Source organism: Caretta caretta, chromosome 7, assembly GCF_965140235.1.
Source record: "Caretta caretta isolate rCarCar2 chromosome 7, rCarCar1.hap1, whole genome shotgun sequence".
Taxonomy (NCBI): domain Eukaryota; kingdom Metazoa; phylum Chordata; order Testudines; family Cheloniidae; genus Caretta; species Caretta caretta.
This window is the reverse complement of record NC_134212.1, coordinates 1,300,189-1,325,913: the sequence shown is the minus strand read 5'-3', so window position 1 is coordinate 1,325,913 and position 25,725 is coordinate 1,300,189. Positions and strand designations below refer to the sequence as shown.

The window sequence follows — 25,725 nt, the reverse complement described above, 5'->3', positions numbered from 1 at the left end:
AGTGGGGAGTCTGAGAAGACACCGGCGACTGGCACCGAGCACACAACGCCCCAGAGGGACCTGGATTCCCTGCCGCCCCTGGGGGGCTGAACAATCCCCAGCTGAGATCAAAGCACTGGGTGGGGGGGACCTGGGGCTCTCCCCTGGGCTCTGCCGAAGGAGGGCGGACAGCCAGAGCGTGCACCAAGGGGCTCCCTACAGCTGGCGGGGTGCTGGCTGAGCAGGGTGGCCGATGCTGCAACCTTCCCGTCTCTGTGCTGCGCCAGGGGACAGCGCGGGGTGAGCGTCTCTGCAGCCGCTGGGCGCGGGGCATGGGGCCCTGCACAGTGGGCAGGGCTCTGCCTGGCTCTGCCTCAGGGGGACTAGCTGGGCAGAGCTCATGGGGCGGAGCAGGGCCTGGAGCCCAGAGGCCCAGTGTAAGGGGGCGGGGAGGCTCGTGGCTGACCCTGAGGGTCTGGTCCACTGCATTGGGCCCCCAGAGCTGGTCCCAAAGCTGCTTAGTCCTGAGGGCTTTCTGCTCCAAATAACTAAACATTCTGCGCACAGTATTTAAAATCCTGCAGACTGTATTTGTGAAATAACTGTGGAGGCTCCAGCGGCACGGCGGAGCACAGGCCCCTGGCTGCACAGAGGTGGGAGATCAGTGTGCAGCTCCCCGGGACACGGACTCCGCGACCCGGCGGCACCCAACCCTGACACAGCGCAAGGACTGGATCTGCCCCGGAAACACCCCAGGGCCCTGCCCCTCCGAGCCAGGTGACCAGGTGTGGGCAGGCAGCTCAGCAAGGCAGGATCTTAGTGGGGGGGGATCCAGGTGTGGGCAGGCAGCTCAGCAAGGCAGGATCTTAGTGTGGAGGGGCTTACCGTGCGCGGTGTGCGTGGTATAGGTGTGAGTTGAGAGGGTTCTGTGTGGGACAATCTGGGTGTGGGTGGCTCAGTGGGGGGTCTGGATACGGAGAGGGATCTGGATGCATAGGGGCTTGTTGGGGGGTTCTGGGTGCAATAGTAATGGGTCTCTGCAGGGGGGTCCAGGTGAAGGTGGCTGGGGCTCATTGGGGTGGGGCTGGCTATGGGGGGGATAGAGCTCGGCATGGGGGTTGCGTGGATGAGGGAACAGCTCCCTGTACAGGGATCCCTCCCCCTGCAGCTGAGGAGCGATGGGTGCAGGAAGCAGGTGTGTGTGTGTCTGTGTGTGGGGGGGAGTTGGCAGAGCTTCCTACAGCTGGGGGAGAAATCTGGGGGTGGGTCTGTGTCCCGGAGTCCCCGGGCGATGCTCTGGAACTGCTCCCCACGAAGCGAGGCAGGACTCTGGGGAAGTCTCCTCTCTGGGAGCAGCCTGTCTGCAGGACACACAGCTCCCCCGGCTTCCACCTTCCTGGGTCTGACCTCGGAGCATTCAGCATCCCCCGCCCCTCCCTGCGCTTCCCACAGCCAGTCCGCCCAGGCGGGCTCCTGGGGAAGCCAGAGGGTCCTGCCCCCCAGCTCCGCAGTCAGACGGGACTCTCAGCCAGCCAGGAAAACAGAGGTTTATTAGACGACAGGAACATGGTCTAACACAGAGCTTGTAGGTGCAGAGAACAGGACCCCTCAGTCAGGTCCATCTTGGGGCAAGGGAGCCCAGACCCCAGATCTGGGCCTCCCTCTCTTTCCCCAGCCAGCTCCAAACTGAAACTCTCCCGCCCCTCCTCTGGCCTCTGTCTCTTTCCCGGGCCAGGAGGCCACCTGATCTCTTTGTTCTCCAACCCCTTCAACTTGCACCTTGCAGGTGAGGGGCCCAGGCCATCAGTCGCCAGGAGACAGGGTGTCGGCCATTCTCTGTGTAGACACCGTCACGCTGGCCCTCTAGGGCTCTGCCACAATCACACCCCCTTATCCCCCCACCTAGATACTTAAGAAATGCCATGGGGAAACTGAGGCACCCACACAGCATTCAGAGAAAACATTATGAACATTCCCACTTCGTCACAGTCTGACACAGCCCCGGATGCCATGCAGGGAAGAGGAAGTCCCGTCCACCCCAGCCCAGCCGGGATTAGCAGCTGAGCCTGGTGTAGCGTAGGAGCCACCAGCAGGGTCCTCCCCAGTCCCGCCCCCTGCCCCACAGTGATTTACTTCTCTGCTGGCTGCCCTGGGCACCCAAAACATACTGCTGGGGAGGGTCACATGAGCATTCCCGGCTTCCCTTTGCTTCCCCATCAGAAAGTCATTTTTCTGCGGGGAAGCAAAGAAATCTGCGGGGGACATGAATTATGTGGATGTGCAATGGCACAGAATTCCCCCAGGAGTAAAACCTGGATCCGTAGCCCCACTCCTGGGGGCCATGACACTCCCCTGTCCTGCCTCCTGCCCTCTCCCCAGCCCAGTGCCCCCCGCCCCACCCCCATGCTGGCTCTCACCTGGTTGCAAGCAGGGCCCAGCGAGTGCTGGGGGTGGCAGGCACAGGGCTCACAGCCCTTCCCACTCGCCAGGTTCCAGAAGTTGGGGGCACAGCGGTCACAGCTCTGCCCCTGGACGCTGGGCAAGCAATGGCACTGCCCGCTGCGCCGATCACACCGGCACTCACCCTGCGCGCTGCACTCACTGGGCTCTGTGCCCAGGGTGTTACAGGAGCAGCCTGGGAACCCAGACAGCAGGGGCATCAGCAGGAAAGGGGGGCCCTGCTGAGACCTGGCTACGGGCACGGGATGGGATGGGGCCTGGCCGCACGGCACTGGTACCCAGTACCCATCGGGAGGACTGTGCGCCCAGCCCTCGCGGGGAGGCGGGGGGGGGGGGTCTGTGCGCCCGGTCCCCGGGGGGCGTGGGCAGAGCGGGGGTCTGTGCGCCCGGTCCCCGGGAGGGAAGGGGGGGTCTGTGCGCCCGGTCCCCGGGAGGGAAGGGGGGGGGGTCTGTGCGCCCGGTCCCCGGGAGGGAAGGGGGGGTCTGTGCACCCGGTCCCTGGGAGGGAAGGGGGGGTCTGTGCGCCCGGTCCCCGGGAGGGAAGGTGGGGGGTCTGTGCACCCGGTCCCCGGGAGGGAAGGGGGGGTGTCTGTGCGCCCGGTCCCCAGGAGGGAAGGGGGGGGTCTGTGCACCCAGTCCCCGGGAGGGAAGGGGGGGGTCTGAGCGCCCGGTCCCCGGGGGCGCTCAGAGGCGAGGGTGACGAGCGTGGTCCAGGAGACTGGCGGGACAGAGCAGGGGGGGCCAGGCAGGCGCCTCCCGCCCAGGCCAGCAGCCCCGCAGTGCCTGAGCCTGGCCCCTACTCACGCTGGCAGCCGCGGCGGGTGGCGTCCCCGTAGTAGCCGGCCTGGCAGTGCTGGCAGCGTGCCCCCTCCGTGTGGTGCAGGCAGCGATGGCAGTGCCCCGAGCGTCGCTCACACGCCTCCTTCTCCCGCCGGTCCACGTTGCCGCTGCACTGGCAGGGCTGGCAGCGCCCGCCGGCCTGCGAGGGGTCTCCATAGTAACCAGGGGCACACTCCTCGCAGCGCAGACCTGCGGGAACGCGGGGATCAGGGCCGGGAACGCTGCAGTGTGGGGCGCGGCACGGGCTGGAGGGCAGCACCCCCTGCCAACACCCCATTCAGCCCCCCCAGAGTCACAGCCAGTCGATGCTGGGCTGGAGAAGCCAGCAATACCCTGGTTAAGTAGAAACAGGATCCCTGTGGGAATGTGTCATCTCAGGCCTGGGTCTCGGGGCTCCCTTGGGAAGGAAGGGGGGGTACTGCCATGTGGGGGGGCAGGGAAGGGGGTACAGATTGGGACAAAGTGGGGGGTTCTCTTAGTGTTTTGCAGGAATATGGTGTGTGCCTCAGTTTCCCTGTTTGCTGCGTGTGTAACGAGGTGGCAAGAGAGGGTTTGTTGTTTTAGGGGACCAGGTGTGACCTTGCCTAGCAGCCTGGACACCAGATAATGTCCTGGAGATGGGGTGTCACTGAGTGTGGGGGAGTCAGGGCCCTGCACCCCCCACTTCCTGTGATTCACCATGACTCTCAGCCAGCCGGTAGAATAGAAGGTTTATTAGCCAACAGGAACACAGTCCCAAACAGAGCTTGTAGGTACAGAGAACAGGACCCCTCAGTCAGGTCCATCTTGGGGGGGCAGGGGGAAGCTCAGACCTGGGTTCTGGGCCTCCCACCATCTCCCCAGCCAACTCCAAATTGAAACCCCCTCCAGCAGCCTCACCCAGCCACCCCCCACCCCTCCTCCAGCCTTTGTCCAGTTTCCCGGGCAGAAGGTGTCACCTGGCCCTGACCCCCTCCTGGCTCAGGTTACCTGCTCAGGTATCTGTGACGAAGTGGGGCTGTTCTTAATGTTTCCTCTGAATAGTGTGGGGGTGCCTCAGTTTCCCCTATGCACTTCTCAAGTGTCTAGGTGGTGGAATAAGGGTGTATGATCATTGCAGAGCCCTAGAGGGCAGGTGTGTGCAGGGGTCTGGACACAGAGAATGGCCGACACCCTGTTTCCAGGCACCTGATGGCCTGGACCCTTCCCCCCTGCAAGGTGAGAGCTAAAGGGTCGGAGAACAAAGGAATCCAGTGACCTCAAGGGACAAAGCCCAGAGGAGGAGGGGCTGGAGGGAGTTTCAGTTTGGAGCTGGCTGGGACATGGACCCAGCTGAGGGGTCGTGTTCTCTGCACCTACAAGCTCTGTGTTAGACCATGTTCCTGTCGTCTAATAAACCTTCTGTTTTACGTCTGACTGTGGAGTTGGGGGGCAGGACCCTCTGGCTGCCCCAGGACCCCACCCAGGCGGACTCGCTGTGGGAAGTGCACGGAGGGGCAGAGGAGGCTGAATGCTCCGAGGTCAGACCCAGGAAGGGGGAAGCCGGGTGAGCTGTGTGTCCTGCAGACAGGCTGCTCCCAGGGAGGAGACTGCCCCAGAGTCCTGCCTGGCTTCGTGGGAAGCAGTTCCAGAGCATCGCCCGGGGACTCCGTGACAGTTCCAGGCAGCATTCCCGGGTAACACTCCCTACTCCCTCACATGGGGACCCAGCGACAAAGGCCGGAGACCCCGGTGGACGGAGGACAAAGGATGGAGGAGGGGCTGTGGGGGAGGGGATATGGGGGCTCGGCTGGAAGCAGGGGTGGGGCTGGATTGGGACAAGGAGCAGCCCTGGGACTGGGAGGGGGACAGACCTGGCTGGCCAGGCCCGAGGCCCTCAGAGCTGTCTGGGCTGAGACACTCAGTAAACCTCCTGTGTGATGCTGGCTGAGAGTCCGTGCAGGATAGAGATGGGGGGCATTGCTCCCTCACAGGGGCTGGAGGTCCAGAGCGAGTGGACTCCCGCAGGGGGCCCAGGGCAGAGCCAGGCTGTTGATGGCTCTGAGAGGTGTGATTCCAGGAGACGCTGGAGCCCAGAGGCTTAACCCCCGGGGAGAGAGAGCGCCCCGGAGAAGGGCTGTCACACTGAGGGGGGTTCCGTACGGAGCCGGGAGAGCAGGGAAGGGGGCACAGCTAGGATGTGGGGGGAGGGCACAGAAGGGGGTACAGCCATGCAGGGGAGGGAAGAGGGTACATCCAGGAAGTGGGGGAGGGCAGGGGGTACAGCCATGTGGGAAGAAGGGGGTGTGACGAAGTGGGGTTTTATTCACCTTGTTATGTTGCATGTGAGTCTCACTGTCCTGTGCCAATACTGTGTGTGCCTCAGTTTCCCTGTGTGCTGCACCAGTACTGGGGTGGTGGGAACTGGGGGTGTGATTTTGCTGAGGCTCTCAGGGAAGGTGAGCCTGCCCAGCTGTTTGCAGCTGTGTAACCTGAGACCCAGGAGGGGGTGCAACCCGGTGACACCTTTGGCCCGGAAAGCGAGACAAAGAGAAGGGGGAGCAGCAATGGGCGGGGGCTCACTGCCCCCCAAAATGGACCTGGCTGAGGGGTCCTGTTCTCTGCACCTACAAGCTCTGTTTTAGACCCTGTTCCTGTCATCTAATAAACCTTCTGTTTTACTGGCTGGCTGAGAGTCCCGTCTGACTGCGAAGTTGGGGGGCAGGACCCTCTGGCTTCCCCAGGACCCCGCCTGAGCGGACTCGCTGGGGGAAGCGCACGGAGGGGCAGAGGAGGCTGAATGCTCCGAGGTCAGACCCAGGAAGGGGGAAGCCGGGTGAGCTGTGTGTCCTGCAGACAGGCTGCTCCCAGAGAGGAGACTGCTCCAGAGTCCTGCCTGGCTTCATCGGGAGCAGTTCCAGAGCATGGCCCAGGACCCCGTGACAGGGGTGTGACGTTCGGAGTGTAATATCATATCTCATTGACAGGTGACACAGGGCCAGAAAGAGTTAATGACCTCCCAGACTGACCTGACCCGGGGCCCAACTTTAGAGACTGCTTAGGAAGAGATGGAAAGGAGGAGAGCTGTGAACTGCAGCCCGCACTGCTAGAGAGAGAAGGGGAGATGCTGGCTCAGGGCTTGTGATGTCAGCAAACGAGTCTTGTCTATTGCCACGGCTTTGATTCAAAGATCAAAACAGGAGTGTGAAGATCTAGGAAGACACTGGAGGGCAACAGTGTTGTTGTCTCTCTGTCTCCGGGAAGGTTGGGGTAACCTGTATCTGAACCGTTTAATGATAAATTACCCTGGGCTAATTGCCAGGATGTTTGGGAGAAGGAAGGTTGAGCCTATTGTCTTCTCAGGCCAAGAGGCTGCTGGAAATGTATAAAAGCCCTGGGACACGATCCTCCTTCATCTCAGATCGGCTTTGGGTTTCAAGAAGGGGAAACCCTGAGCCATAAGGATTGAGATCCCCAGTCACTGACTGGAGTCACCCTGAACATGGACATTGGACTGTAACCTCTGGGCTGTTTCTAAAAGGACGTTTGGCCACTACAGACTCACCATCTCTGCTCGGTATCGTGACCTCAAGAACTGAACTCAGGTCGCTCTGTAGACTGATCTCTCTACCAACTCTCTCTCCCTTTTCTTTTTGAATAAACTGTAGTTTAATTAACGAGAATTGGCTATCAGTGCGTATTTGGGGTAAGATCTAAGTTATCATCGGACCTGGGTCTGGGGCCTGATCCTTTGGGATTGGGGGAACCTGCTCTCTTATATGATGAGAGAAGATCTTCAGTAATCATCGTCGTATCTGACGTGTGTCCGGAGGGAGGCCTGGGGCGGGCACTTTAGGGGCACTGCGTTGTGTGGACGTCTGAGTACCCAGGGAGGTGATACGGAGGCTGGTTTGGTAACTCTGAGGAGTGGCATATCCACCGGCGTTCGGGTGCCCCGGTCTGTTTGTAGTTCACCCTGATTGAGTGCACTTAGGATGGAGTTGTCACAGGGTCCCCGGGCGATGCTCTGGAACTGCTCCCCACGAAGCCAGGCAGGACTCTGGGGCAGTCGCCTTTCTGGGAGCAGCCTGTCTACAGGACACACACCTCACCCGGCTTCCCCCTTCCTGGGTCTGACCTCGGAGCATTCAGCCTCCTCTGCCCCTCCGTGCGCTTCCCCCAGCGAGTCCGCTCAGGCGGGGCTCCTGGGGAAGCCAGAGGGTCCTGCCCCCCAACTTCGCAGTCAGACGGGACTCTCAGCCAGCCAGTAAAACAGAAGGTTTATTAGATGACAGGAACAGGGTCTAAAACAGAGCTTGTAGGTGCAGAGAACAGGACCCCTCAGCCAGGTCCATTTTGGGGGGCAGTGAGCCAGACAACCACGTCTGCCCTTCAGTCCTTGTTCCCAGCCAGCCCCAAACTGAAACTCTCTCCAGCCCCTCCTCTGGGCTTTGTCCCTTTCCTGAGCCAGGAGGGCATAGAATCATAGAATCATAGAATATCAGGGTTGGAAGGGACCTCAGGAGGTCACCTAGTCCAACCCCCTGCTCAAAGCAGGACCAATCCCCAACTAAATCATCCCAGCCAGGGCTTTGTCAAGCCTGACCTTAAGGGCACCTGATTTCTTTGTTCTCCAACCCTTTAGCTCTCACCTTGCAGAGGGGAAGGGCCCAGGCCATCAGCTGCCGGGAGACAGAGTGTCGGCCATTTATGTACCCTGGCCCTCTGCTCTGCAACAATTACACCTCCTCATCCCACCACCTAGAGACTTAAGAAATGCCTAGGGGAAACTGAGGCATCCACACAGTATTCAGAGAAAACATTAAGAACAGTCCCGCTTCCTCACATCTCTCCCCCTTCGAGACCGAACTGAGCAGGGTCACTTTAGCTGGTGACCTGGGGAAGTTCGAACCCACCAACGTTGCCATGGATGCCCCAGGATCTCTCCCATTCCTTGCACCGCTACAGACTAGGGACCGAATGGCTCGGCAGCAGTTCTGCAGAGAAGGATCTAGGGGTTACAGTGGACGAGAAGCTGGATATGAGTCAACAGTGTGCCCTTGTTGCCAAGAAGGCCAATGGCATTTTGGGATGTATAGGTAGGGGAATTGCCAGCAGATCGAGGGATGTGATCGTTCCCCTTTATTTGACATTGGTGAGGCCTCATCTGGAGTACTGTGTCCAGTTTTGGGCCCCACACTTCAAGAAGGATGTGGAAAAATTGGAAAGAGTCCAGCGGAGGGCAACAAAAATGATTCGGGGACTGGAACACATGACTTATGAGGAGAGGCTGAGGGAACTGGGATTGTTTAGTCTGCGGAAGAGAAGAATGAGGGGGGATTTGATAGCTGCTTTCAACTACCTGAAATGGGGTTCCAAAGAGGATGGCTCTAGACTGTTCTCAATGGTAGCAGATGACAGAACGAGGAGTAATGGTCTCAAGTTGCAGTGGGGGAGGTTTAGATTGGATATTAGGAAAAACTTTTTCACTAAGAGGGTGGTGAAACACTGGAATGCGTTACCTAGGGAGGTGGTGGAATCTTCTTCCTTAGAGGTTTTTAAGGTCAGGCTTGACAAAGCCCTGGCTGGGATGAGTTAATTGGGGACTGGTCCTGCTTCGAGCAGGGGGTTGGACTAGATACCTCCTGAGGTCCCTTCCAACCCTGATCATCTATGACTCTATGAGTGACCTCAGCTGGCTCTCACAGGCGGCACCGTCACAAGGGGGTACAGCCAGGAAGTGGGGGAGGGCAGGGGCTCCCGGCTCAGACAGAGCAGCACTGAGCTGCAGTGCCCAGGAGGACGAAGGCTGTGCAGGGCTGTGCCCCCGCCGTGCCCCCACCCGGCACCGCCCTGCAGGGGGCCGAGCTGCCCCACGGCCCTGGGGGTCCCCAGTGCAGCCGGGTGGAGCTGCCCGGTGCTGGCACAGCCATGCCCACCACTGGGGCTGCTGCTCCACGGCCGAGGAGCCAGGCAGACGGGGGGCCCCAGGGCGGAGGAGCCGGGCAGATGGGGGGCCCCAGGGCTGAGGAGCCGGGCAGACGGGGGGCCCCAGGGCCGAGGAGCCGGGCAGACGGGGCTGGGGAGGGGCTGGCAGTCCTGGCCCCGGAGCAGTGCTTCTGGTGGGTGCCCAAGGCCTGCGGGGGCACTCACCTGTGTACCCGGGGTTGCAGTTGCAGATCACCTGGCGGGAGCGGCTGTCCTGGTGGCAGGAGGCAGCGAAGTGGCGGGCACTGTTGGGCCCATCGGGGCAGGGGCAAGGGCGGCAGCGCTCCCCCGAGACCAGTGTGGGGTTCCCGTAGTGGCCAGCTGCGCACCTGTGGGGGGAGGCAGTGAGAGCCAGGGGGAGGCCCAGCCCTGGGGACACCTGACTGCACCCCTTCCCGAGGGGGGGCCTGCGTGGCCACGCCCCACCCTCCCTTCCTGCTGCTGCACATGTCAGAGCCCCTGCCCCACTGGGCCAGCACCAGCCGGGGTATGAACCGTCTGTGTCACTCTGTGCCCAGCCCCTTGCACTGCTGCCCACTGCGGGGAGGGAACCGATGTTCTCCCTGGCTCCGGGAGAGCCCGGCTGGCACTGCGGCTCCCACCCCGGAGACCCCCACCGGCGCCTGCCCAGGGGGAGCCCCCGGCTCCGCGGCCCGTCACCTCTGGCATCTGTCGCCGTCCGTGTTCTCGCGGCAGCGCAGGCAGCTGCCGGTCCGCGGGTCGCACTCCTCTGCGTGCCCGTTGCACTGGCAGGGCTGGCAGTGGGGGAAGCCCCAGGAGCCAGGCTGGCAGCGGTCGCAGCGGGGCCCGGAGGCGCCCGGCCGGCAGGGGCACTGCCCACTGAAGCTGTCGCAGAAGCTGCTCAGGGCCCCGTCGCTGTTGCACTGGCAGGCTGCAGGGGAGAGGCCGTGAGAGGGGCCGGGCACTGCCCGGGCACTGCCCACCCAGCCCAGCCAGGGCCCCAGGGCACTCCCCGGGGCACAGGGCAGGTGGGAGAGGCGCCCCCACCCAGAGTCCATCCCCTGGGAACCGGGGACCCTCACCCTGGAACGGAGTCCCACAGACAGGTGTGAGGGGGAGGCTTGGGACCCCGCCTCTGGGGAAGCCTGCTGGGGGAGGGGTGGTTGGGGGAGGGGCCCCCGTCGGGGAGGGGTGGGGGTGAGGAGCCCCCGTCGGGGGAGGGGCCCCCGTCGGGGGAGGGGTGGGGATGAGGAGCCCCCGTCGGCGGAGGGGTGGTCAGGGGAGGGGCCCCGTCAGGGGAGGGGTGGTTGGGGCGAGGAGCCCCCGTCGGGGATGGGGTGGTTGGGGGAGGGGCCCCCGTCGGGGGGGTCACTCACCTCGGCATCCGCTGGGCCCGAAGCCAAAGGTGCCCGGGGAGCAGCGGTGGCAGCGACGCCCCGTCACGCCGGTCTTGCATGGGCACTGCCCCCCGCGGGCCTGGCACTCGGCGCTCAGCGAGCCCTGGGGGTCGCACAGGCAGGCTGTGGGCAGACAGGCGAATGCGCGACCCATGGGCAGAGGGAAGGGGCAGCCCAGCCCGGGCACAGGGCGCACCCCCCTCCCTGGAGCACACCGCCCGGGCCCGGGGACCCCCCAGAATACACCGCCCGGAACTGGGGTCCCCCCAGAATAGACCGCCCAGGACCAGGGACCCCCCAGAATAGACCGCCCGGAACCAGGGTCCCCGCCAAATACACCGCCCAGGCCCGGGGACACTCCCAAATACACTGCCCGGAACCGGGGACCCCCCAGAATAGACCGCCCGGAACCGGGGACCCTCCCAATACACCGCCCGGAACCAGGGACCCCCTAGAATAGACCACCCGGAACTGGGGACCCCCCAGAATAGACCACCCGGAACCGGGGACGCCACCAAATACACCGCCCGGAACCGGGGACCCCACCAAATACACTGCCTGCAACCGGGGACCCCCCTCGATATATGCCACCTGAAAACCCCACCCCCCCATCCCAGAACCAGGCTAGCAGATGGCAAGGGTCGTTCCCATCCTGGCACTGGCTGGCGCTGCCCAGGGAGTGCATGGCGGGCGGGGGCACTCACGCAGCGCCCCGCCGTGGATGATGGCCGACATGCTGGTGAGCAGGCTGGTGCACACTTCGCTGGCGGGTGCCTTGCCCACGGGCCAGGCGTGCTGGCCACAGCGGAACCGCTCGAAGGCCTCCCTACGCCCCACGGCACCTGCGTCGCCCGCGATGAACATCTCCATGGAGGAATAGCGCGGCACCAGCACCAGCTGGAGGGGAGAGAGGTCAGCCAGAGCTGGGCGTGCTGGTCCCCCCGGCATGGCCCTGTCCCCCCTGCTCTCCTCGCCGGCGTGGCCCTGCCCTACCCCCACACAGCCGGGCCTGGCACGGCCCTGTCCCCCCTGCTCTCCTCGCCGGCGTGGCCCTGCCCTACCCCCACACAGCCGGGCCTGGCACGGCCCTGTCCCCCCTGCTCTCCTCGCCGGCGTGGCCCTGCCCTACCCCCACACAGCCGGGCCTGGCACGGCCCTGTCCCCCCTGCTCTCCTCGCCGGCGTGGCCCTGCCCTACCGGCACACAGCCGGGCCTGGCACGACCCTGTCCCCCCCTGCTCTCCTCGCCGGCGTGGCCCTGCCCTACCGGCACACAGCCGGGCCTGGCACGGCCCTGTCCCCCCTGCTCTCCTCGCCGGCGTGGCCCTGTCCTACCCCCACACAGCCGGGCCTGGCATAGCCCCAGCCCCTGCCCTCCCCCCCAGTGAGGCCCCAGCCCCCCAATGCCCCTGTTGGCTTACCGGCACACAGCTGGGCCTGGTGCGGTCCTTTCCCCACGGCCCCCCCTGGTACGGCCCTGTCCTAACAGCACAACAACCCCCTCTGCCCAGCGTGGCCCCGCACCCCCCCATCACCCACACCCACCGTGGACCTGTCAGCCAGGCCCAGCATGGCACAGCCCCCCAGCTCCCCAGGCTCACCGAGTCGAGCAGGATGCTGGCGCCGGGCACCGCCAGGCGGGACGTGTAGCGGGCGAGCTCCAGGCGCAGGGTGTAGCTGACGCCGCGCTCCAGGCAGACGGGCTGGGGCAGCAGCATGTACCTGCAGGGATGGGAGCCAGGCTCAGCTGCCCTCAGGTTAGCCTCGGGATGGGGGCACCCCCCACACAGATCCACGGGCACCTGCCAGCCTGGCAGCACTCCCCGCCCAGCGTCACCCAGGCAAATTCCTCCCCTGTGCCGGGCCCCAGCACCAGACGGGCCCCCCCAACCCACCCCTAGCCACCCAACTACGCTCTCCCCCTCCCCGAGCCATGCTGGGCACCCCCTCCCCCCGGGCACCCTGCCCACCTGCTCACCTGGCCCTGGGCAGCAGTGCCGTGGCCAGCCGGTCATCAGCAGGGATGGTGTTCCCACATGGGCTGCCGGTGGGGATGGGCCCGGGGCGTAGCACCCATAGCTTCACCTCCTCCCACGGCTCCGGGAGCTGAGAGCCGGGAGAGCCAGTCAGAGCGGGCAGGGGGCACGGGCCTGGCGCCAGAGTGAGGAGCCGGGGGGGGGGGCAGTGGCCCAGGCCCGTAGGCGGGAACCCAAGGGTGGGGGGCAGTTGCCCGGGGCCACAGGTGGGAACCCAGGGTGGGGGACAGTGGCCCGGGGCCGCAGGCGGGAACCCAGAGTGGGGGACAGTGGCCCGGGGCCGCAGGCGGGAACCCAAGGGTGGGGGGCAGTTGCCCGGGGCCGCAGGCGGGAACCCAAGGGTGGGGGGCAGTGGTCCGGGGCCGCAGGCGGGAACCCAGGGTGGGGGACAGTGGCCCGGGGCCGCAGGCGGGAATCCAAGGGTGGGGGACAGTGGCCCGGGGCCGCAGGCGGGAACCCAGGGTGGGGGGCAGTTGCCCGGGGCCGCAGGCGGGAACCCAGGGTGGGGGACAGTGGTCCGGGGCCGCAGGCGGGAACCCAAGGGTGGGGGACAGTGGCCCGGGGCCGCAGGCGGGAACCCAGGGTGGGGGGCAGAGGCCTGGGGCCGCAGGCGGGAGCTGGGGGGCGCTGGCCCAGGGCTCACCTGGGGCTCGTAGCGGATCACCACGTCGTACTCCATGGAGGCGGGCACGTCGCTGACCAGGAACTCCACGGCACCACCCTCTGGCACGTGGGCAAACCCAGCCCCCGTCCACGTGGCTGGCCGGCCCGGGGGCTGCGCCCGCTCCACCACTGCGCCCTGCCGTGAAGGAGCCGTCAGGAATGGCCCCTCCTCCCGCGTGTCCCAAGGGGGCCCAGCCTGGCACCGCACGCAGCGGCCTGCCCTGGGCCCCCCGCTCTCCCAGCTGGCTGCCGGGTGCTGAGCGGGGCCCGCCGGCCCGGCTCCCGGGGCTCTGGATCCTTGGCCCAGATGTTGCAGGTGCTGCCAGGGGCTCGCCCCCCGGCCCAGGTTTCCCCCGGGCGCCCACCGGGGCAGGCCCAGCCCCACCCCGTGCGCTGGCAGCCGAACGCCAGGGCTGGCCCGTCTCACCTGGCGCAGCCGGGCCTCCTCCGCCTCGTAGGTGTAGTGGTCCAGGCGGGCGAGGTAGAAGCCGGCTTTCACCCGGCTGCACGTCCGGCCCACCATGTGGCTACGGCAGGGGCAGCGCCCCGTCTCGACGGCACACCTGGCAGGAGAGCAGGTCAGAGCAGGAGCGCTGGGCCCCTCTGCCCACGGACAGGGCGTGACCCCCACCCCCCAGCCCCGGCAGGTCGGGCCCCAGCCTGCCCGTGAGCAGCCCCCTGCCCCCAGCCCCACGGGTTCATGCCCAGGGTGAGGCCATGGCCCCAGGCCCAGCACCCACTCACTGGTTGTTGTGGGCACCTCCCACGTCGCAGTCACAGGACCGGCAGCCGAGCCGGTCGTGGCCGAGAGCCCAGTGCTCGGGCTGGGGACAGAGACTGCGTTAGTGACCGGTCCACCTCACCCTGCCCGGCTCCGCCCAACCCACCCCGCCAGGCCCTGCCCAGCCCCGCCCAACCCGCCAGGCCCTGCCTGGCTCCACCCAACCCAACCCGCCTGGCCCTGGCCAACCTGCCCAGCCCAGCCCACCCCGCCAGGCCCTGCCCAGCCCTGCCCAGCCCAGCCCAACCCGCCAGGCCCTGCCTGGCCCCACCCAACCTGCCAGACCCTGCCTGGCTCCACCCAACCCAACCTGCCTGGCCCTGGCCAACCTGCCCAACCCTGCCTAGCCCCGCCCAACCCGCCAGGCCCTGCCCGGCCCCACCCAGCCCCGCCCAACCCGCCAGGCCCTGCCTGGCTCCACCCAACCCAACCCGCCTGGCCCTGGCCAACCTGCCTAACCCTGCTCAGCCCCACCCAACCCGCCAGGCCCTGCCCGGCCCACCCAACCCCACCTGACCCCGCCCGCTCCGCCCAACCCGACCCCACCAGGCCCTGCCCGCCCCTGCCCAGCCCCGCCCAACCCCGCCTGACCCTGCCCAGCTCCGCCCAACCCAACCGGCCCAACCTGACCCCACCAGGCCCTGCCTGCCCTGCCCAACCCTGCCCAGCCCCGCCCAGCCCACCAGGCCCTGCCCGACCCCACCCAACCCGGCCTGACCCTGGCTGGCTCCGCCCAACCCAACCCGACTGGCCCTGGCCAACCTGCCCAACCCGCCAGGACCTGCCCGGCCCCGCCCAACCCTGCCTGACCTTGCCCGGCTCCGCCCAACCCTGCCTGACCTTGCCCGGCTCCGCCCAACCCGACCCACCCAACCCAACCCTGCCAGGCCCTGCCTGGCCCTGCCCAACCCGACCAACCCTGCCCAACCCACCAGACCATGGGCAGCCCCGCCCAACCCTGCCTGGCTCTGCCCAAACCTGGCTGATCGTGCCCAGCTCCGCCCAACCCGACCCGCCCAACCCAACCCCACCTGGCCCCGCCCTACCCACCAGGCCCTGCCCAACCGGACCTACCCAACCGGACCCACCCAAGCCTGCCCAGCCCCGCCCAACCTGCCAGGCCCTGCCCGGTCCTGCCCAGCCCCTCCTGACCCTGCCCAGCCCCGCCCAACCCGACAGTCCCGAGCCCCGCCCAACCCAACCTGCCCAACCCCGTCCAACCCGCCAGGCCCTGCCTAACCCAACCTGTCTGACCCCTGCCCTGCTCCGCCCAACCTGCCAGGCCCTGACCCCACCCAACCCACCAGGGCTCGGCCCTTCCCAGCCCCACCCGCCTGCCCCCTGCCCCGCTCAGTTGGCCTAGCCCCTGCCCCCTGGTGTATAATCATGGCAGCGATGCCTAGATGGTAACTGATGGTTGAAGCCCGTCCCCAGCCAGAGGGTCCTGGCTGACTTCATTCAGGGCGGTTCCAGAGTACCCAGCCTGTGACTGCGAGACATCTGGCTCCACTCCTCCTCCCACCAGCTAGTGCCCCCGATCCCTAGGCACAGGCCAGGGGCCTGGCAGCACACCAAATCCCAGGAGCGGGGCCCAGGCAGGCCAGGCCAGGCAGAGCCCCAGGAAGGGGCCCAGTGGGACAGCCCTCAAGCACCCCCAGCCCGTGACACCCCCTGGGGGGGCCTGAGGCGGCAGCCCGGGGCCGATGCCGTGGGGAGGCGCTGCCCGTAGGGCCCGTAGGGCCGGCACTCACCAGGCACTGGTCGCACCTTTGGCCAGTCACCAAGCGCTTGCAGAAGCAGTCGCCGCTGACGGGGTCGCACTGGGTCCCGCCCGACACCGTCCCCTGGGGGTGGCACTGGCAGCCTGATGTGGAGAGTGGGTGAGAGGGAGTCGCAGGCCAGCACCACCCCACAGCCAGCCCCCTGCCCCGCCCCCCACACTGCAGCGCCCTGCCCCACCCCCACAGCGCCCCCTGCTGGGAACTCCCCCCCAGCCAGCGCCCTGCCCCTCCCCTACAGTGCCCCCTGCTGGGAGCTCCCCCCAGCCAGCGCCCCGCCCCCAGAGCGCCCCCTGCTGGGAGCTCCCCCCCAGCCAGCGCCCTGCCCCTCCCCTACAGTGCCCCCTGCTGGGAGCTCCCCTCCAGCCAGCGCCCTGCCCCTCCCCTACAGTGCCCCCTGCTGGGAGCTCCCCCCCAGCCAGCGCCCCGCCCCTCCCCCACAGTGCCCCCTGCTGGGAGCTCCCCCCCCAGCCAGCGCCCCGCCCCCAGAGCGCCCCCTGCTGGGAGCTCCCCCCCCAGCCAGCGCCCTGCCCCTCCCCCACAGTGCCCCCTGCTGGGAGCTCCCCCCCCAGCCAGCGCCCTGCCCCGTCCCCATGGCGCCCCCTGCCGGGAGCTCCCCCCAGCCAGCGCCCCGCCCCTCCCCCACAGTGCCCCCTGCTGGGAGCTCCCCCCAGCCAGCGCCCTGCCCCTCCCCTACAGCGCCCCCTGCTGGGAGCTCCCCCCAGCCAGCGCCCCGCCCCTCCCCCACAGTGCCCCCTGCTGGGAGCTCCCCCCAGCCAGCGCCCCGCCCCGCCCCCCGAGCGCCCCCTGCTGGGAGCTCCCCCCAGCCAGCACCCTGCCCCTCCCCTACAGTGCCCCCTGCTGGGAGCACCCCCCCAGCCAGCGCCCCGCCCCTCCCCCACAGTGCCCCCTGCTGGGAGCTCCCCCCAGCCAGCGCCCCGCCCCCAGAGCGCCCCCTGCTGGGAGCTCCCCCCAGCCAGCGCCCTGCCCCGCCCCTAGAGCGCCCCCTGCTGGGAGCTCCCCCCCCAGCCAGCGCCCCTCCCCTCCCCCACAGTGCCCCCTGCTGGGAGCTCCCCCCCAGCCAGCGCCCCGCCCCCACAGCGCCCCCTGCTGGGAGCTCCCCCCCAGCCAGCGCCCCGCCCCCACAGCGCCCCCTGCTGGGAGCTCCCCCCAGCCAGCGCCCTGCCCCTCCCCTACAGTGCCCCCTGCTGGGAGCTCCCCCCCAGCCAGCGCCCTGCCTCGCCCCCACAGCGCCCCCTGCTGGGAGCTCCCCAGAACCAGCGCCCTGCCCTGCCCCCACAGCGCCCCCCACTGGGAGCTCCCCAGAACCAGCACCCTGCCTCGCCCCCACAGCGCCCCCTGCTGGCTGAGGCGGGACTGGCAGCTGGCCCTGTGGCCGGAGGTACGCACGCTGGCAGCCCTGGGGGTTGTCGGCGCTGAGCCCGAAGAATCCCGGCTTGCACTGGTGGCAGCGTGGGCCCTGTGTGTGCTCCTTGCAGCGGCACTGCCCGGCGAGCAGCCCCAGCGCCGGGTCGTCGTGGGCGTCACAGATCCCGCCGTCCAGGGCGCCGGCCGGGTCACAGTCACAGGCTGCGGAGCCCCAAACGGGCAGAGTCAGACGGGGCCCAGCACCCCGAGCCATGCCCTCCCCCCAAGGGAAAGGCCCCCCTGACCCCCCTCCCCGAGACGGGGCTCAGCTGGACACAGACCCCCGCAGCGAGGGCTCGGGGCCTGTTCTCCACCCCCGGCCCCGGGGCCCCTCACCTCGGCAGGCCCCGGGGTCCCGCAGGTCCCTGCCGGGGTCCCTGTAGTAGAAGGGTTTGCAGAGCTGGCAGCTGCGGCCCATGGTGTTGTGCTGACAGTCGTCACAGACGCCCCCGCTGGCATTGCCCGTGGCCAGGTACACGGCCATGTCGAAGTGGCACCGGCGTGAGTGCTGGTTACAGTCACACCCTGCCGAGACACCGGTGCCATCCGGTAATCCAGCCCCCGCCACGCCGCCTGGCGCCCAACCTGGCCCCCAGCCCAGCCCCAGCCAGGCCCCCCAGCCCCACCACCCGGCCCCCCGCCCTGCTGCCCAGCCCCCACCCAACCACGCCACCCAGCCCCACCACCCGGCCCCCCGCCCTGCTGCCCAGCCCCCACCCAACCACGCCACCCAGCCCCCAGCCCCACCACCCGGCCCCCCGCCCTGCTGCCCAGCCCCCACCCAACCACGCCACCCAGCCCCACCACCCGGCCCCCCGCCCTGCTGCCCAGCCCCCACCCAACCACGCCACCCAGCCCCCAGCCCCACCACCCGGCCCCCCGCCCTGCTGCCCAAGCCCCGGCCCCCCGCCACGCCGCCCAGCCCCCTATCCTGCTTCCCAACCCCTGGCCAAGCCACCCAGCCCTGCTGCCCAGCCCCGCCACCCAACCATGCCACCCTGCCCCCGGCCCAGCCCCCTGCCAAGCCCCCAGCCCTGCCGCCCGGCCCTGGCCCCTCCGCCCGGCACTCACTCCTGCAGGCGTTGGTGCTGCGCCCCTCGGCCGGGCGCCAGGGCAGGTCGTTGTAGAAGCTGTTGCACCTCTCACAGTTCAGGCCCTGCGTGTTGTGTTTGCAGGCGCACCTGCCATGCACCTGCCGAGGGGGCGGGCGTGAGAGACGTGCCACGGCCCTGCTAGCCCCAGCCACGCCCAGCCCGGGCCCGTGTCCCTGCTGCCCAAAGCCAGACTCCCGGGGAGCTTGGTCCCCAGGCCCGGTCAGTTCTCAGACTCCGCTCTGCAAACAGAGGGCCAAGCCGTGCCAGGCAGCCGGGGCTCTTGGGGCCATGCCCTGCCAAGACCCACAGCCACCACGGCCCAACCCGGCCCATGCCCGTCAGCAAGGGCTCTGCCCCCAGGCACAGCAGGGCACACAGCCGTGGGGCTTGGATCTGGGAGTCCCCAGCATGGGGGGAAGTCGCGGGGCGGGCACGCAGCCCCTACCATGCCCTCCAGGTTGGCGTGGGCGCCGGGGGCGGGGGCGCACTCGGAGGCGTGGCCGTAGCAGAAGCAGCTCCCACGCAGCACCAGCTCGTAGAGGGCATAGTAATACTTCTCCTGGATCTCCCGCCGCGAGTCCAGCAGGTTGTCGCCCAGCGTGTGCAGCTTGGTCAGGTTCACCCGCAGGTTGGTGACGCGCAGCAGATCTGGGGGCAGATGTCACCCACTGCAATGCTCCAGCGCAATGCCGGGGCGGGGGGGGACTCACCCAGCCCATCTCCTGGGGGCGGCCGGGGAGCCCGTGGGGGGGACCCCGGGAGACCAGGGCGAAAAGCAGCCGCAGCCAGAAGAACCCAGCCCCAAACAGAACACAGCAGCACAGGCCCCGGGACAGACACGAGCTGGGCTTGGTACAGCGAAGGCTCAGGGCTGGAGCCGCCTGCCCCTCCCCAGGACCCCCCATGCCCTGCTTCCCAGGACTCCCGCAGGTCCTCCCCCGCGCCTTCTCAGGAACCCCCCCGTGCCGCCTCAGGATCCCCCCACCCTGCTTCCCCAGGACCCCCCCACCAGGAACTTCACTGCCCCTCTCCAGGACCTCGCGTGCCCCCAGGATCCCTCCGCCCCACCTCAGGACCCCTTGTGCCTCCCCAGGACCTACCACCCCTCCCCAGGCCGGGCCTGTGCTCAGGGCCGGATCCCCCGGCCTGTGCTGCTCTGAGATCTGGGCCGGGATCTCCCTGCGCCTGTCTGGGACCTGGGCGTTGTCCCGCTGGGCAGAGCTGGACTCACTCTGGATGGCCGGGCTGTAGGGGTCTCGGATGGGGATGGCCGGGTCCAGGACTCTGTAGATGACCTGCAATACGGAGAAACGCCCCTCAGTCCCGAGTGCCGGCTGCGGGACGGTCCAGGGGCCCCAGCGGGGTGGGGTGCCCGCCTGCCGTGCTCATTTCACGGGACCCAAGGGGCCCAGAGGTGGTGCCCGGCATTGGCCAGTGGCACACCAGGCTCGGGCCCCAGGACAGAGGGGAAGCAGGCTCAGCCCAGCATGGCCCCTCGTCCCTTAGCTGGGAGGCTTTGGAAGGAAAAGCTCCCGTGTTTGGCTGCTGCCAGCCGCCCCTGGGGAGAAGGGACGTGGCTGGGACTGGAGCTGTCCCCTCCCGTCTCTCAAAGACAAACAACAAGCACCCGGCAGGGGAGGGGGAGACCGGACCAGCAAAGAGAAAATGTAGCTGCTGGCTCGGCTACTGACTTCCCGGGCCAACGGGGACACAGACCAGCCGGCCGAGCAGCCCCAGACGGCCCAGCACCAGGCACGCCGAGCCCTGCTCCCACCGGCCTCTCCCCGGCCCAGACAGCCTCGGTTAGACCCCAGGACAGACGGTGGGGGAGAAAAGGGGCACACAGGGCAGGGGGAGGGGCAGGTCTCCCTTTCCCTGGCTGCTTGGGACCGAGCTGGAGCTGTGGCCGTCCTCTGGCTCCCTCCTTTGTCTGGTCAGGACGGCTCTAGGGACCAGGATCGGGACAGGGACGGCTCTAGGGATAGGGCCAGGCCTTGGGATTGGGATCAGGATCAGGATCGGGCCGGCCCTCAGGATGGGGTCGGCCCTCGGGATCGGGACTGGGCCAGCGAAGGCCCAGTGACATTACAGCGAAGCTGGGGTCCCAGGACACGGAGGGGTGGAAGCGCATGCCAGGAGCCAGCTTTTCCCCCCAGGGTCTCTCTCGGGGGACCCAGAAGAGACCTGGGGGAACAGCCCAGCCCACCAATAGGCCTCATTTCCCACCCCCAAGGGTGGGTGGCCGATTTCCCGTCCCTCCTGCTCAGCAGGTCTTTGGTCTGCACTGACCCCCAGTGCCTGTCCCATGGCAGGGCCAGCCCCGCCCCCGCCTGCTCGCAATCGGGGAAAGGTCCGTGCCCGCGCCGGGTGCAGGATCTCATAGGCCCGCAGCCAGCCCATGGGCCAGGGCAGGCGGGGCCACGGCCAAGGACCCCCGCTTACCTCCCCCTCACTGGAGGGCTCGATGTCCGAGTAGCGGGACTCACAGATGACATCATCCACCCTGCGCAGGGGGGCGGGGGCAGCGCTGGGGAAGGCTGACGCGCAGTCATAGGCGAAGTAGCGATAAACCTTCCAGGTGCGGCCGAAATCCGCCGAGCGCTCGATCAGCATGGCCGCCGGGCGGAAGGTCTGTGGGGAGAGACATGGGGGAGATGGGTGCACCCCCAGCATGGCCCTGGGCAGGGTGTCGTGGGGGAGGGGAGCTGGGTGCGCCCCCAAAATGCCCCTGGGTGGGGTCTCATGGGGGAGGGGAGCTGGGTGCGCCCCCAGAATACCCCTGGGTGGGGTCTCGTGGGGGAGGGGAGCTGGGTGCGCCCCCAGCATGCCCTGGGGCGGGGTATCGTGGGGGAGGGGAGCTGGGTGCGCCCCCAGAATGCCCCTGGGTGGGGTCTCGTGGGGGAGGGGAGCTGGGTGTGCCCCCAGAATGCCCCTGGGTGGGGTCTTGTGGGGGAGGGGAGCTGGGTGCGCCCCCAAAATGCCCCTGGGTGGGGTCTCGTGGGGGAGGGGAGCTGGGTGCGCCCCCAGAATGCCCCTGGGTGGGGTCTCGTGGGGGAGGGGAGCTGGGTGCGCCCCCAGCATGGCCCGGGGTGGGGTGTTGTGGGGGAGGGGAGCTGGGTGTACCCCCAGCTTGGCCTGGGCAGGGCGTGGGGACAGGTTGGGGGTGATGAAGGGACAGGACTGGTGGCTCCCAGGAGGCCTGGCATGTCCCCCCATGTCCCGGGGAGGCCTGGCCTGGGCGAGGGGGCCCCGTGCCCGCCCCAGGCAGGGACCCACCTTGAAGGTCATGATGAGGTGGGTGAAGTGGAACTCGGCCTCCAGGTCCAGGCGGATGGTGACGTGCTCCACGCCTGCGGAGACGGGGCTGTGAGCTCTGTGGGGGCTGCAGTGGGGCCGGGCCGAGGCCCCCTCGGATCCCGGTTGCTGTCAAGGACTCGGCTACCTCCACCAGGCAGGGGGCCAGGTGGCAAAGAGCCAGGCCAGGGTGGGTCCGGCCCGCTGAGTCAGCGCTTCCCCGCGTGGGAGAGAAGGGAAGGAGAGGGCCCCAGGGACCCCCAGCCCACACTGCTGCCGCAGCCAGCCCATGGGCCCCACGCTGGCAGGCAGCCCTTCTCCTGCCTAGGGGAACACAGGGGCCATACTGAGTCGGAGCCTGGCCCGTCTCTGTGGTGGGGGGACCCCAAGGCCCAGCCCCCACAAGGCTGCCACCTACCCCAGGGGCTGGATGGGGATGGCTTGGCCCAGGGGGGCAGAGCAGATCAGGACTCCTGGGGGAGTGGGCAGAGCCTGGCCCCACACACACGGGCCAGGCAGTCTGGACAATGGGGCTCTCTGCAAGGGAGCTGGGGGTCACCGTGGGGGACTGGGCAGAGCCTGGGGGCAGGGCTGAGCCAAGCAGGGGGTGGGGCTGGGGTCCAGAGGGGGGCTGAGCTGGGGGGCTGGGGGCAGGGCTGGGCTCACCGTTCTCTGACTGCCACCAGGCCTTCCTGCGGTGGGGCGCGAAGGAGGGGATGGCGTTCTCGATGCCATGGCTGACGGGGTTGGCCAGCGGGGAGTAGGGCTGGCGCGAGTCGCACACAAAGCACTTCTTCTCCTCCTGCAACAGAGCCCTCAGCATGCACCCACCTCCTCCCTCCCGCCCCACGAGCCCCCCGCCCCGGCCCACAGCGCCCCCGGCCCCAGCCTGCCCCAGCCTGCCGCGCCCCCGGCCCCAGCATACCCCTACCCCAAGGTGCGTGGTGCCCCAGCATGCCCCCGCCCTGCAGTGCCCCCCACCTCAGCATACCCCTGCCCCACGGCACCCCTCACCCCAGCCTGCCCCCGCCCCAGCATCCCCCCTCCTTGCAGCGCCCTCCACCCCAGCATACCCCTGTCCCACGGCAGCCCCCCTCCCCAGCATGCCCCAACCTGCAGCGCCCCCCGCCCCAGCCTGCCCCGACCCCACGGTGCCCCTTGCCCCAGGATGTCCCCGCCCCACCTGCAGGTGGCTGACGATACAGTAGGGTTGGGGTCCCTGCAGCCCACATGTGGAGGAAGCTTTCAGCCGCTCCGCTCGGCCCACAAGCAGGTCCCCGGTGACTGGGTAGCAGCTGCCCAGGGAGCAGCCATGTGGGGGCTCGGGGGTACTGGCACAGGCCCCCCCCCAGCACTGTGGAGAGAGGTCAGAGCTGAGAGGGGAGCAGCTCTGGGTTGCCCCAGCAGGGAAGTTTGGGGTCTGCACCCCACCCTGGGCAAGGGAGATGGGGGTCCGTGCCCTGTCCTGGAGCAGTGGGGCACCTCCCTGCCAGCCATGGAGGACACTGGGTCTGCCCCTTCCATGCTGGGAAGCCGAGAGCTGTCTGCTTCGCCTTCCTGGTGAGCCCAGGGCCTCCCTGTCTGCACAGAGCCAGCTGCCTTCGCCTGGGGACGGGGGGCGGGGAGGTGCCCTAGCCTGGTGCCAGGGCCTCTGTCCTGGTGCCGGGGAGGAGGATGGTGCCCTAGCATGGGAACAGGGGGTGCCCTGGTACCACGGGGGAGGGGAGTATGCATGGGGCAGAGGGGGGCTGCCCTGGCACTGCAGGGGTACAGGCACTGATGGGCATCGGGACCCTTTGTTCTGCCATTACCCAGGAACTGGGGCTCCCTGGCGCAGAGCAGGGCCAGAGCCAGGGGCTGGTGGTCACAGACAGGGGTGGGGGCCATGCCGAGGGTCTGGCTCCACGCTGCTCTGAGCCCCCCTTGGCCACCTGCCCCTGCCCCTCAGGCAGGGCCAGGAATGTGGCAGGCCGAGCCCTTTCCGCTGGCCCGGGCAGAAGCAGCTGCCAGCTGGAAATAGCCAGGCCCTCGCCCTCCCCGGCAGGCAGGCAGCCAGGGGAGGGGTGTCTTTGGTGGGGGGGGCTGCTGCATACAGCAAGGCCCTGAGCCGCTGTCCCGGGGTCCCAGGACCCTGACCGTGCTGCCCCGAGCAGGGTGCTGGCTGCCCAGCCAGGAAGAGGGCCCAGGCCGGGGGTGGGCAGCCGAGGGTGGGCGGCCGGGCCTGGAACCCAGGAGTTCGGGCTCCCTCCTCCGACCTGCGACACTACTGCTCATGGGGAGGGCTGCAGGGGAGCTTGGCGCCGTGCCCCAGCACACTCCCTGCCCTCTGGCTGGGGGGCTGCTCACCCTGCACGGGAGGGGACAGCCCTGCCCCGCCCCCGCAGGCTACGTCCTGGGCACCCAGCCAGCTCCGGCCAGTCCCCTCTCCTACCACTGAGCTTCAAAGGCAGATGAGAACCGGCTGCCCTGGGGTGTGGCCCACCCGCTGCCCCCCACCCCCGGCAGGGGCACGGCCTGCACCCCTCCCCCTAGCTCATGGCAAGGGGGCAGCACAGAGCCAGGCCGGCAGGGCTGTGGTGATTTATCGAGCTCTGGGGCCGCACTGGGGGGCGAGGGGTGGCTGGCAGCTGGCCCTGGGCACAGGGTAACAAGGGAGCAGAGCCAAGGGAGTGGAGGCCAGCGCCAGGCTCAGCTGGCAGAGGAGCAAGGCAGGGGGCACAGCTGGGACTGGACCCAGGAGTCCCAGCTCAGGGAAGAGGCCCAGGGCTCACCCCAAAATCCTGCAGGCTCCTCCCTGCCCCACAGCTCCCTGCAGGGGATGGGGCCAGGCCACTGCCTGGCACTGACGCCCCATGGGGGATGGGCCAAAGATGAAGCATGAGCCCCAAGGGTGCCAGCAGGGAATGAGCCAGTGCGACCCCCACCTAGTAGCCCCACCGCAGCTCCCCTGCCCCCTGACTGGGCTGTGCCCCGTGGCCCATACAGGGGAAGGCACGTGCTCTCTGCACAGGGGGCCGCCGGGCAGCAGGGAGCGAGGGGCTAGGGACCGGGGGGGGGGGGGCACAGGACCTGGGGGGAAGAAGGGGGGGCAACTGAGGGGCGGGGCCGTGGGAGGAGCTGCCCTGCCCCAGATGTCCCAGGAACCCCCCACTCTCTGGCCAAGCTACAGCTTCCCTGCCCCCCAGAGCCTAGACCACCCAGCCAGGAGACAGAGCATCTGGGGCGGGGCCGGGCGGGGCTGCACATCTGGGGCGGGGCCGGGCCGGGCTGCACATCTGGGGCCGGGCGGGGCTTCCCTCGTCCTGGGCATCACTCAGGGGCCCCGGGGCTCCCGCTGCCCCCCGCAGGCCGGGCCGGACTCACCCGCCAGCAGCCAGCCCCACAGCCTCATCGGGGCAGCCCGGGTCCCGCTCGCCCTTCGCCGCAGGCTCCTCTTCCACCCTGCGGGACAAGCCGGTGAGCGGGGCCGGGCCGGGCCGAGCCTCCCGCAGACCCCCGGGGACGCGTCCAGCCCGGCCCCGCTCACCTGCCCGGTCCGGTCCGGTCCGGTCCGACACGGCTCGGCTCGGCCCCGCTGTGCCCGGGCCCGAAGTTGGGAGAAGTTGGTGCCGGGCCGGAGGGAAAGTGCGGGGCGGATCCGCCGCTGGGATCTGGGGCCGCGGCCAGGGGAGGAGCCCGGCCGGGGGGGCTCCCGGGGGCGGCGCCTCGTAGGGGGGCCAAAGGGAAAACGGGACCCCCGGCCGGGGGCAGTCGCCAGAACCCCCCCCTCCCCCCATCGCCTCTCGCCCCCCTCCCCCCATCGCCGCTCGCCCCCCCTGCCCCCATCGCCACTCGCCCCTGGGCAGGTCCCGGGAGCGAACGGGACAAAGGCCCTTGGGCCGGGACAGGGCTCCAGAAAGGGCCGGGGCCGCCGAGCCCAAACCACACCCAGGGGCACGAAGCACCCTGCGACAGGGACACTGGCTCGGGGTGCAATGGGGCGAGCGACACAGCCCTGCCCCATCCTGGCCCTGGCTGCAGCTGGGGGGTGCCCGCAGTCAGGCACAGTCCCCTGCAGGCAGCCGGCAGG

The 25,725-nt window shown here is 68.5% G+C and overlaps 1 protein-coding gene across 1 annotated transcript in view; it reads right to left on the bottom strand.

Moving 5' to 3' along the window:
• LAMB2 (laminin subunit beta 2) overlaps positions 1–25,411 on the bottom strand; it is a 39,453-nt gene extending 14,042 nt beyond the window's left edge. The window contains 24 exon segments of the mRNA XM_048856468.2: positions 2,397–2,614; positions 3,244–3,468; positions 9,391–9,554; positions 9,886–10,117; positions 10,563–10,706; positions 11,288–11,480; positions 12,184–12,304; positions 12,561–12,688; positions 13,262–13,417; positions 13,709–13,844; positions 14,026–14,105; positions 15,814–15,926; positions 17,251–17,430; positions 17,605–17,793; positions 18,340–18,460; positions 18,808–19,010; positions 19,594–19,657; positions 20,805–20,993; positions 21,639–21,712; positions 22,323–22,458; positions 22,840–22,983; positions 22,985–23,010; positions 25,020–25,097; positions 25,183–25,411. Coding sequence (XP_048712425.2) covers positions 2,397–2,614; positions 3,244–3,468; positions 9,391–9,554; positions 9,886–10,117; positions 10,563–10,706; positions 11,288–11,480; positions 12,184–12,304; positions 12,561–12,688; positions 13,262–13,417; positions 13,709–13,844; positions 14,026–14,105; positions 15,814–15,926; positions 17,251–17,430; positions 17,605–17,793; positions 18,340–18,460; positions 18,808–19,010; positions 19,594–19,657; positions 20,805–20,993; positions 21,639–21,712; positions 22,323–22,458; positions 22,840–22,983; positions 22,985–23,010; positions 25,020–25,047 — 3,264 coding nt within the window. The 5' untranslated portion in view covers positions 25,048–25,097; positions 25,183–25,411.
• Between the last annotated feature and the right edge of the window lie 314 nt (positions 25,412–25,725).